At 41.6% G+C, this 12,488-nt stretch overlaps 1 protein-coding gene across 2 annotated transcripts in view; it reads right to left on the bottom strand.

The window, feature by feature from the left end:
• Positions 1-12,488, bottom strand: part of NBEAL1 (neurobeachin like 1) — a 1,045,477-nt gene that overhangs the window by 192,731 nt on the left and 840,258 nt on the right. For both annotated transcript variants that reach the window (XM_078680248.1, XM_078680249.1), the window contains one exon: positions 2,904-3,020. In XM_078680248.1, coding sequence (XP_078536374.1) covers positions 2,904-3,020 — 117 coding nt within the window. The remainder of the gene's footprint in view (positions 1-2,903; positions 3,021-12,488) is intronic.

Genomic DNA, 12,488 nt, shown 5'->3' with positions numbered 1-12,488 from the left:
AGTGTGTGTGTGGCAGTGTGAGTGGCAGTGTGTGTGGCAGTGTGTGTGTGGCGGTGTGTGTGTGTGTAGGTGTGTGGTGTTGTGTGTGTGGTGTTATGTGTCTGGTGTTATGTGTGTGGTGTTATGTGTGTGGTGTTATGTGTGTATGTGTGATGGGCTTAGTTCGAATTTTTGTACCCTGCACACTCACACACTGCCCCTACACACTCACACACTGCTCACCCTACGCACTCACACAATGTTCACCCTGCACACACACACACACTGCTCACCCTGCACACTCACACAATGCTCACCCTGCACACTCACACACTGCTCACACACCTCATCATGTCCAGCGGAACAACAACCATGGTGGCGAAAGCGAAGAAACCGAGTATCCTTGTGACCGTGTAAGTGAGCAGGGCAAGAAGCCCCCGTGCAGGCGGGTAGGGGTGGGAACATGGTGTGACTGTGACAGATAATTAAAGGACTACTACTAACTCGGGCACACTGAGCGATCGTCCTGTATTGTTGCAATGTCCGACGTGCTGCAGACTTTTCTCAGTTTGTGTAGTTGCTGTCTACCCGCTTCTGTGATGACACACTGCAACAAGAATTGTCGGGTTTGCCAATTTCTTAAGTTACTTCAGATGTTAAATTAGGGAGCAGAGCTCATGTGACATTTTAATTAATGGAGTAGCTGGCTGAATACACGTCAAGTGATCGAAAGCGATCGCAAACAAAAAAAAACAACCCCCGAGAGTGGTGCGCGGCGCCACTGCGAGCATATGTTTTGAATTATTGCGGCTGTCAAGCCGCGATAATTCACAACATATGGCCTCTGGTGTGCGTAACAGACACCAATAGGCCATGGGCAAAGCTACGCGACTGCCCATGGCCTATTGCGTGTTCTGTTAAAAAACAGCACGCACGCCAAGGCCAATGGAAATGGACCTTGGAAATAACACGCACAAATGCGTGGAATTTCCAAGGTGCATTTTCAATTCCCCTCGGGAAAGGACTCTCTGCGCGACACTGCTGCGCAGTGTACGGCAGGCCCGAGCCCTAAAAAAGGGGGTGCATTTGGAGAAAAAATTGTAGCACAGTGTTTGTTAAGCCAACTATCCAATAATTGCTGTTATTATATCTGAGAATATTTTCAAGTGGAGCTGGTAACATGGGTATGGTCTGGCTCTTCACAAAACTTGAACTTTGGCAAATGACAAACGATCACATTCTGGATATCAAAACTAAGACTGTCCATACATTTTTCAAACTTAGGGACTGTCAACAGAGCAGCAATTTGCAGCCCTCTGTATCTAAGCAGATATCTCGACTGGCCAGCTTCTGAATATATTTAGAGTCACTGTATACCACCCCATCGTGGGGATTAATACAGTAGAACCTTTGTGGGGTAATTATTGCATAACACCCCCTGGTGGATAAATACTGTGAATCCTTGAACTAAATTTGTTCATTAATTGGAAGCTGATGGAGAGAGGTCATTGGTGGCTCGGTGTGCAACTAGGGCTTAGCTCTAAATATCAACCTGGCTGTTGATATTGGGTGATCCGTAGTTTCTCAGAAGTTCACTTGAGGCTGCTGATATTAACTGCTCTGAACAGGAAAACCCTACAATTGATGGTTAGAAAACATTCTGGCTAGCCTCAGATAGCAAATAACAATTTGAAAACATGTATGACAATGTTTAGGAGACTGCATGAGCAAACAAAAAGTTTACTTAATAAACCACTTGTATGTACTGCTGTATCTCTTTATGACACACACAACCATCATCAATGCTCTCATGAAACTTAGCAGGTTTACCAGTGTTTCACAGAGCAAAACCCCACCAATGAGCACTCTTAACTTAAGGTGAAAGATTTGAGAGGCAGGTAAATATATCAGTGTGTAAATATGTGTCAAACAGAAGAAAATGTCCAATTTTTGATTAATCCAATTTCAACGCCTTTACAATAGTAGGCATCAGGGAAGAAATATGGATTCTTAGTCACGTGCAAATATATAACAGCTTGAAAAAATCGTTCTGTTTTTTTGAGATTCATATCGTGTTGTCAACCAGTAATCCTGTATATAAAAATATCTTCGCTCCTATTAAATCCACTCTTTAGTCAAGGCTGCAGGAATTCTTACACTTGGGGCAGTGCTGTAAATGCTACTGAATAAGAACAGAAAACATTAAGAAATATAGAAAGATAGGGCAGAGCATGGTTTATGTATTTCTGATTTCCTTGATTTACAAGTGGTGACCTGTCTCGAGTGACTACTTGAATCTAATAATACAGTTTGCCTGCAGCTTTGGCAACTAGGCAATTTTATAAATAATGAAGGATAAATCGACGGTTCATAGAGTGTAACAAAAAACACTTCAAGGAATCACCTCACACAAAATATATAATGTGTGGCACTGAATGGTGTAATAGTTATACTTGTTTGATCCTCTGCAAAAATGTCAAATATATAATACATACCTGCTTCTATACTGATAAGTGAAAACAAGTATTTATTTTATAGGTGTGGGAAGATGCGTCGAGGGATCAAGGAATACATTCCGAATCGTAGTCAAAATCAAGTTGTCTCCAATGTTAAGAACTCCTAGTGATTTAGTTTTTTTTTTTTTACGTTAATGCAGGTCCACTGGCACTTACAATAATCAGATTGCATTACAAAAGTGTTTTTCTTAAACTGTAGTCAGTGGCTGAGCTGGGTGTGGGTGAAAGGGGCAAGACGACCTACTGCCACCCCCTATGGTAATTTGGATGCGGAGAAGCATACTGGATCACAATACTTTTTTCCTAAGAGGTTCTGCTACTGCCTGCATGACTGCCGCAACCCAGAGCGAAATGGACGGTGAACTGCCCTACCATCCATCATAATGATCAAGCCCCTCTAAATGTTACCTCTATGAAGAAAGACTTGATCTCAGTAAGGTTCTGGAACAGGTTCAAAGTTGCAGTTTCGACTTTGGTTTGTCTATGCACTGCTTCCTCAGTAGAAAGACGGACAGGGTGAGGCTCCTGTATTAAAAGATTTGGAAACAAAAAATAGCATAAAAGATTGTGAATCTCATTAATGGTTGACAATTCAAAAATAAAAATATTTAATTGTTTTAATATTCGACTGCAGGAACATAATACAATAAAGACCTTTTGAGATGCATTGTGCCCACAAGTGACCAGATCTCAGGATACCTAAAATTAAAATTCTTGACATTAAATCCACAAAACCAGAGCATGTGAATGGACCTATACAAGTTCCTGTTAGATATACGAAAAAACTAATGGGATTGAGAACTGCAGTAGAGCACAGCTGGATACGATAACCCTATAAGTTGCTTGTGTGAAAGTAAAATTCATAAACAAGGTAGAAGTCTCAAAGAACATTCATGGGAAAGATAGCAAAATGGCATGATCATGCGGGTGACCAAATTAGAGGATGAAAGACAGAGGCATTGTTTACAAGTTGCCTGCTAATTCTGATGTTAGTTACCAATCCCACTGGAAGCATGTGATGTGGTGTTTCACATGGAGAATTTGGATGCTCAAATCATACGAAAACTATACCTGAAAGACTGGGGGAAACATACAGGAACAAACGCAGACAAATAAAGATTAAAGCTACTTAATAAAAACTCCAGAATCTTGCCCCATTCCTTAACCACGTGCACACAACTATTGAAATATTATTACCCAACGGGTGTGGAAAGGAAACTGATGTACAATGGCATGCCCATCTCTCCTGACACAGCCATAGCCTCTTTCTGCAGTAAGCACACTTCCATGGTTCTTAATAAACCAGGCACAGAATCCTGCATAAAATGCAAAGCTGAAGGATGTTTATTTAGTGATAGATTGTTATTACACCTATTTGTAGAACACAGTACTCCCAAAAGGGCTTCACAATATATTAGAACTTATATTAGGAGTTACAATAACTAAGAAGGGTGCAGGGCTGTAAACAATGTCATGTAAGCAGCACAAGATCAGGATATGGGTTGTAATGAGAAGGTCCCTGAAGTAAAATTTGCTGTTTATTAGTGGGAGCTGTATAGGTGTGTCTCTTTAGTCTTGTACACTGGGCGATAAGCTGATTTCCACAGGCAAAAGGTGTGAAACAAATGAATGACAGTTTTAGTGGTCTCAATTTTCTTGGTATGTGGGATCCCTAAAGAGAGGCATGCGTTACTGCTGACAGAATGGGAAAGTGGGTGAGCACCTGTAACAAGAGGAGTCCAATGGAAAATGAGTGCAAGTTACTGGTTTAAGAATTGTTCACTTCCAAGTAGCAATTGCTGTAGCCACATGCAAGCAAACTGGACGTAAAATTCAACACTCAGCCATTGGATTTACTTTAATGGGCAAGTTGGAAATACGGTCTTGACCTGTACCTTTAGTATGGCTGATCTCAGCTATAACCTCAATAAACTTATCTAGGGTGATTTGCTACTCACATCTTGGCAATTTTTTGGTCCCTGCAAGAAATGTGATAATGATATGATCCTCCTATTGTACCCATTGAGTGATAATGAGGTACCACTCTGTTTTTGGCCGAAGTTTTGACCAAGGAATCTTTTTTCCTGGGCCAATTCCAGTAACTGCTATGCCTTGGATATCACTTCTTTCTTTTTTAACCATATCAAAGCTTTATATGCCTTTAAATTCTGTTTTACTTTACCAACTCTAGTATAAGCATCTATATGGAGGTAACGCCTTACAATCTGCCTTTAAGGTTACCCAACAAATGAAGGTTCCAATTATATTATATGGGCTAGTGCACTACTTTTGGAGTCTAAATAGAATTTTGAAGACATTGAAAGTAAAGTTCTGAAAAACTGCTAAATTTGCTGCCCTTAGTCTCAGTTCATGCATTATGAGTCAAGACTGGAACCTGTAAATTAAATTTAGAAGCTGAATCATTAAAGATTAAATTATTTTCTTTAAATAAGTTAATAAATCAGGGGACCTTGTATGTTGTCACAATGCGAGACAGAAAAACACAATATCAGGTAAACACAAGTTTAGTTAGCAGATGCATTTGAAAAAATAATGTAAAAAATGCAATTGTTTGTTGAATACATGAAATATATAGATGGTACAAAATCACTTCTCTTGCAAAATTAAAAACCAGCCAATGTCTCTCAGATTATCTACTGACACCTACTTATCCAATTATTTGTGAAAGAATTATTTTAATGCAGGGAGGTCAGATAGTCCTTGATGTTGTTTCTAAAACTAACTGGGCTTTTGTCACTGTAATCTAAAAAGATCAGAAGATTTAAAACATGCATTATTGTTGTGTCCTTGATTTTAATGTGAACATAACTTTTTTTGACAAACTATGTTAAATCAGGCTAAAATTAGAATGGTAACGGGGGTATTCGACTACTTTTTAAGCATGAATCTCACACTATTTGCATTAGGTTGGGACATTTTCTTCAAGTGTGTATTAAGAAAAATTGGACCATGGGTTTTCTTACAAAATAAATGTATTTTGAATATGTAGTGTAATTATGGATTTCTATGGCGTGAAAAAATTGTTTTATTAATAATTATAATAATCTTATTTAGCATTGTTGGACATGGCCTCCTTAGGGGAAATTACCGCAAAACTTTTAACTTTTTCCTCGTAGTCTTTGCCAACTCTTGCTGCATAACCTTAGAAGAGTGGGCACCATCCCCCTGTAAGGCAGAGAATTAAGGTGCGCACACCCACCTCACCCGAATTGGGCTGGATTGCGGATACGATGGGGTTTTGGCACCATACCTCTGTGCGTCCTGTAAATAGGTACACCACATACTCACTGCAGGTACAGTGCTCGCTAGTAGTGGGACGTACCACTGAGTGTGACGCCCACCGGACAGCCGTCAACCCGCCATCTCCAGATCAGGCATGCCGGTAAAGGCCTGTATCTACGTGCTTGCCTCCATGGTGCTAGCGGCGAGGTGCCCAGTACGCCGTTACTGACTGGGAGTGCACAACTATACCTGTGAGGGAGTCCACCTATGTCCTGCTACGCCAAGCAGGTGGTGTGTGGACAAAGGTGTTAGGCCCTGGGTAGCCATGTGCCCGGCCTGTGCTTGCCGCATGAAAGTGCGCACCCCCTGAAACACGGGCCGTTCTTTTACAGAAGACTGGTGGGTGCACACTAACATCGATCGTGAGTAAACTAATGAGCAGCTTGCCGTTGTAGGCCCCTGTGAGTGAGTACCCACACCTATGGTGCTCGTGACTGCATTTGCTGCCTGCGCACACAGGTTAGTGCGTCCGCACAGACACATGTACTGGTTAAACCCGTGTCTAGTCTGCTGTGCAGTCTCGGGCAGGTGCACTGGCACCACTGGTGCTGTGAACTATGTGGCCCTCCTGCTAACACAAGTCAGGGTGCACAATGGCGCACTTGTGCCCAGGTAGTGAGGAATATCTATATGTGTTTTCACTACCTATGAGGCCTGCTCTGCCTATACGTTAATATGGGATAGTAGTTGACAATACTTCGCAGTGCAATGGTGGATCGCAGGGGAGCAGCTTCATGATGTTTCATATAAATGGATTCGCAGTGCCAAACCCTTTCTATTGGTAAGTTTTTTTTTGCATAATTCACTTGGATATGCCACTTCTAGAATACAGACATTTTGATGCTCCAGGATTCTCAGGGACCATGGTGTCTGGCTCCAGTAGACACCAGGGGTCAGGGGAGCACATCTGTACATTCCCCAATTGACAGCCATAAAACATAGGCATCCCACGGAAACGGCAGACCTCTGCAATTTGGGAGCTGAATGGGATAGATTGAAGATAGAGGTTGTGACATTTAGCCTCTAGAGGCCGTATCATGACCCCACTAAAGAATAGGATCTGCATTTGTCGGCACCATGGCCGACCTGCCTGCAGTTTAGGGGAGACCTCTGTGGTTCAAAGGGAAAACCCCTTAAATCACCCCGACTTCCAAGACACATGACGGTATAACTATGGGTGCATAATTCAGCAAGGGGTGAGATACACTAATGGGAACATGGAATCAGAGAACCAGGACTGCATGGTGCACCCTGTCAGAGGACTCTGCTGTGCACATGTTGGATAACTGTTTGAAAAGTGACTGGTCTGGGTGGAGGACCTGCTGAAGTGTGGCACCCTGAAGTGTGCTCTCCAATGGCTCGACCGCTGGCCTCCTGTTCTTTGGGAGACATCAGGGACATCAAAGATCTCCCCGAGAGACCTATAACATCTACCTGTGACCTCTGGAGAGCTGTGCCCTCTCATGCGCCCACATCAGCTACTAAATCCAAACTGGTAGCGTGGTGTGAGCGTGGACCTAGGACTTGTGTCTGGAGACTGGATTGCCTACTGCGGAGCCCCAGAAATGTTGTCCTTATCCAAGGTGTGTGGTTCCCATACTGCGGGGACCGCAATACTCACAAACTTCTATTGGTGGCGAGCAGATTCACAGGCTGCAAGACCCCACATGGTCCCTTTCGTCGATCGTGCCGCATTTCTCTTGTGCGACACGCTGACTACATGCTCATTGCATACGGTGTCCGATTCACAGGGCGCGACCCTCGGAGGTGGGGGTGTACCCAGAGTAGTACTTCATTCTACCTCATATGGCTCTGCTGAACTTTCGCCTGTTTGTCTTTCACCAGACTGATCTGGTGCAATCTGTATCATCGTGCACTAGACGTTGTGCCTAATTTCTAGAGATGTATGGAATTGCAACTCTTCGCTGTGTGTGAGACCGCAATTGCCTGGTGCAACCCCACTTGATATGACCAGTCATTTTTCCTCCTTTACAAAGAGGTGCCGAATTTGCAACTCATCGTGTTTGAAATTTGAATGGCCTGGTGCGACTCATCCCTACGAGCAACAGTCGCTGTGCCCAGATCGCCTGGGCAGGACTGGATCATCGTGTACCGATCGGGACACCTCATCCTAGTTCGGAAGCGGGTCAAAAAACTGCGTGACTTCTTTGTGTTTTGAGACCAGTGGGTGAACTTAGAGTGGCTGCTAAACTCTCCCTTGTTTAAGCCTACCTCCTAAATAAAACTGCTACATGTTTCCACCTGCTTCCCGATGACCGACACTAAGTGTGACTACAGCCACGTGCGCCCAGTGTCCGGGAGGTGGGGTTGGTTGTCTTCCATCCGAGGGTATAGGACAATCGGGGTGAACTAGAGGGTGGAGGGAGGCTTGGGCCACTGTGTCTGCAGAGGGTGAACAATTAACCTGCTAGGTCACGTGCCAAATGGACTGGTTGATACCTGTTGCACCGCGTAGTGGTGCAGAGTTACTGTGTATGAGTGAGAGTGATTGTGTGAGGACCACCTGTGAATCACAGCACTTGCCAGTGGTGCCACCTTATACGTTGATTGGTGCCAAAAGCACGTTACCTTTTGACATTGAGTTTTCCCCCATGACTTCACCCCGCGGTCCTGCTTAAAAGTGTTCTATTCTTACGTAAGTAAATCATTTTGAATCGTGCACTGCATTAGGGTGCTCTCTCTTAATTGGGGGGGAGGTTGTTCGATTAGGAATTGTCCACAATGTGCATACCAGTAATATATTAACAATACGAGTGGGCCTAGTATTGATAGTAATATTTCTGATTGTGTTTTATGCCCAAAGATATATGTTGGTCATGTTATAATGATTGAATATGTGTGTTGAATATGAACTTTTTACATACATTCTGTGTGTAGTCTCATGTGTGATGCTCAGAGCATTTATCGCGAGTGGCCGCTGTGCCTTTGCTTTACACATTGCCTCTGTAGTGAGCCTGCCTGCTCAGTGTCAGGCTACCCAAGGGTGAGCACGGGTTATACAGCAAGTGTAATCACTTGCCCTTGACAGGAGCGGTAGTTCTGCCTGGACGAGGGCATCCCTTCAGCCAACCAGATACTGCCGGTTCCAACAAGCATCGATTCAGGCAATGGTTCTGATGCCACCATATAGATCGACATTCATTCAAGCCATCTGCAGAGGTCTACAGGACTCTTCTCTTTCGCCCTTAGTTTTTTTAATTTACTTTCTGTGACTGAAGAACACTATTGGGTCACTTGGCTACATGTTGTATAATTATGTTGATCTTATACAGTCAATATTGAGTCTGCCTTCTAGAGACACTGAAAAAGTTAAGTCACTGCCACTTTGTAACAAGGACATTGACAGGTCAATGAACTGTAATAAATAAGAGCTCAATCCTATGAAAACTGAGATAGTGGTCACTGAGGAATCCCAGACTGTAGCCAATATTCTGTAACTGCAGGCATATTCCTGCCTTGACAGTTATGAATCATTCTTTGAAGGCACAAGCCTCTGCAACATCTAATGCTGCTGTCTGTTGCTTCAGATAAAAGGGTTACCCACATCTCTTCACATACCAGAGTAACCCACACAGTTATGCAGCACAAGGCCTTCTTATATTCAGATGCATTATGAACCAGCATTGAAAATGCAATCGGTCTCGCCATTTATTAAGTTAAAGCCATTTGCTTTGCTATACAATTCTATTAGCAAAGCAAATGGCTTTAACTTAATCAAAGGCGACGCCTATTGTATTTTCAATGCTTGTTTAGGACTTGTGTCCTACCCTTCATCCGAGTTACTTTGCCCTTTCACTGCAGGTCACGATGGAGCCAGCAAACGTGTTTTCAGCATGGTTTTTTTCACACATGCAAAAAGAGGTATTCTACCAATATTAGCAATACAGTAAATAGTAAGACTGGTAAACAAGAAACGTTTCCAATAAACTTGAATACTGAACATGAATGGAGATGGCATACCTGATAAAAAAAAAGTATGTTTTGTGAACGAAGCAAAATATTAAAATTGAGTGTGAATATTTCCATGAACCGTGATATATCAAAACTATTGATGTACTATTTAGGGTTGTTTAAAGACTTTCTCTAGCAGTTAAACATCCCTAGTTTTTGCTGCTCATCAAGAAATCTATGTGTGACTTTGTATTCATTCAAGACCAACTATGTATTACTTGCACCAGCCAAAAACTTCTCTCATCAGCTCGTCACTGTTTTTTCTTTCTATTCTGGCGTTGTATGAGGCAACTACTCTGTTCTGAATCGAATAGATATAGCACCCATTTTGCTTGCATTTTCACTGCATTACGTTAGTCTTTGAGTACTTTGTAAAATTGTGATTAAAATGCAACAAACTATAAACATTGAGCACCGCATTTCATGTTCTGGACATTTCCTCCAACTTACCAATTTGTTTCTGGTGCGACATTTCTTAAGACCTACAGCAGCCAGGCATTTATTTGGCCATGGGACGCATACTGGGCGAAAAACTGGAGTGGGGACTGGGGGAATGGCGCCTAAAGCTGTAAATACTGATGGGGTGGGGATGGGTAGGGGGTAGGTAATTGTTTATTTGTTGATTCATTAAAATCATTACAAAAAAGAAAATACATAACAAGCACAAAGTCTGATTGAACATATATGAATACAATGCCAAAATATAAAATGCTCGACAATTGTTTAACCATTTTCCAGTTAGGGATTAAAGTGCATGATGCGAACAACACATATTATCAAAATTTTGATAGAAGCCTATAATGTCTATAAAGTGCGATGTGCTAATATGGCAAATATTAAGGTGCGATGTGCTAGCAGCAAATATTCCATTATAGTTAGCAGCAGAGTAAAAGAACACATTTGCAGATTATCTATAACTATTAGCATCAAAAATACAATAGTATCTCAACATCAATGCTAAAGTGACTTATGCTACCAGCAGCAAAATGAAAAGTGCATTAAAATTTTCACCCACAAAGCTAAAGTGCCTTATACTAAGAGCAACAAGTTATTGATTGATTTTAAAACTAATCTTTAAAACATAGCACCTTTTGGAGATGAAGTGCACATACTCAAGTCTTTAAAATCATAAAATAAATGGACATGATGCCTAACTACATACAAATATTCCACAGTTTTTAAAATGGATTAAAAATGTCTTAAAATTGCCCATCTACTCCCTAAAAACAGTAAAATCTTTATTTCGCAGCCATAACGGGTTTATCATTTACTTTGGATGTTAACCGTACATAATTTCTTTTCCGCTTTAAAAATGAATTGAACAAATTTGCTGTATACTATAAACAGCGACACCACTTAAACAGGATAGTAATGCCGATCTACAAGTTCTGACTCCCATTTCTTTAAAGATAGGTTTTAAAATTGTCATCCTTTCCTGCCACATTTTTGGGCATGTTACAAAGTGCAGCAAAGTTTCCTCATACAGCCCACAAAACCTACAATTTTTTGATGACCACTTATACTCCCACCTAGGAGTTTCATCTTTGGTTGGATATATGCCAAACCTTAAAAGCATAAATTTCTTTTTAAACAAAGGTTTTAGATGAAAAAGTAAATAAGGTTGGACAGATAGTTTCTCAAAGGAGTTTGCTATAGACCAGAAGTGTTTTTTTTCTCAGATCATCTTTATCCATTAGTTCTGACAACAGAGCAACGGTTGAATTAATACATTTTTTATAAACCGAGTTGCTCCTCACTTCATCAACCAGATTAGGGCATTCGAAATTTAAAAGACACACAGAAAGGTATTCCTGCCAGCTTCTCGAATTTTGGCCTATCGAGATCTCTCGCCAGCACAAATTTGCTAACGTGCCCCCATCTACTCGAGAAAGTGCCAATAATGTTTTTTAAAATGTAGCTTGGCGGACCAAGAGCTAATTCCTTAAACCATATTCCAGTCTTAAATTAGCGCGAGAAATCTGTCTAGGAATCCTAAAAACTGATTTACAAGTCCTTACAACTATGCCCTCTAGCACTTGGCCTGGCAAGCCAAAGAAAAGCAGGCCCGAAATAGGATAGACCAACTAACCAACCCCATCACTAAACTACATGTTAAGACCACTGCCTCCATTGGTGAGTTGTTTTTGAAACACTACGAGGGAGTCTATCAAGCAACCGAAGGGGCTACATCTGATTCCATTGGGGAATTTTTAGAGTCACTCGCAATACCTAAATTAGATGATGGGGGCAAGAAATGCCTCATCGAGGACTTTTCAATGTTATAATTAGATGAGGTGATTGGCTCTTTCCCCAATGGTAAGGCTAATGGTGACGATGGTCTTCCTATTAAATTTTTTTTAAATTTGGAGGAACCCTGCGTAAAGAACTTCTGCTTTTAGTTAACTATTTACTTCATGGAGGACCTCCACCGGACTCTTTCGATTCAGGGGTGGTGGTTAGCATTTTAAAAAAAGGAAAGGACAAGGAAAATATAAATTCGTACAGACCCATAAGTCTTTTAAATACAGACTATAACATTTTTACAAAACTTTTAGCAAACCAATTGAACAAAATAGTGGGGTCCCTGGTAGCCCATGATCAGTGTGGTTTTATTGCAGGCAGGCATCTTCATTCGAATACAAAATCTTTAATGGAGGCACTAGATTATTTTAAGACTAACAAGGTGAAGGCTCAAATCTGGCTTTTAGATGCAGAGAA

The sequence above is a fragment of the Lissotriton helveticus genome, chromosome 3_1 (assembly GCF_964261635.1).
Source record: "Lissotriton helveticus chromosome 3_1, aLisHel1.1, whole genome shotgun sequence".
NCBI lineage: Eukaryota > Metazoa > Chordata > Amphibia > Caudata > Salamandridae > Lissotriton > Lissotriton helveticus.
Note: the sequence above shows the minus strand (reverse complement) of the source record. Positions and strands in the feature narration are given on the sequence as shown.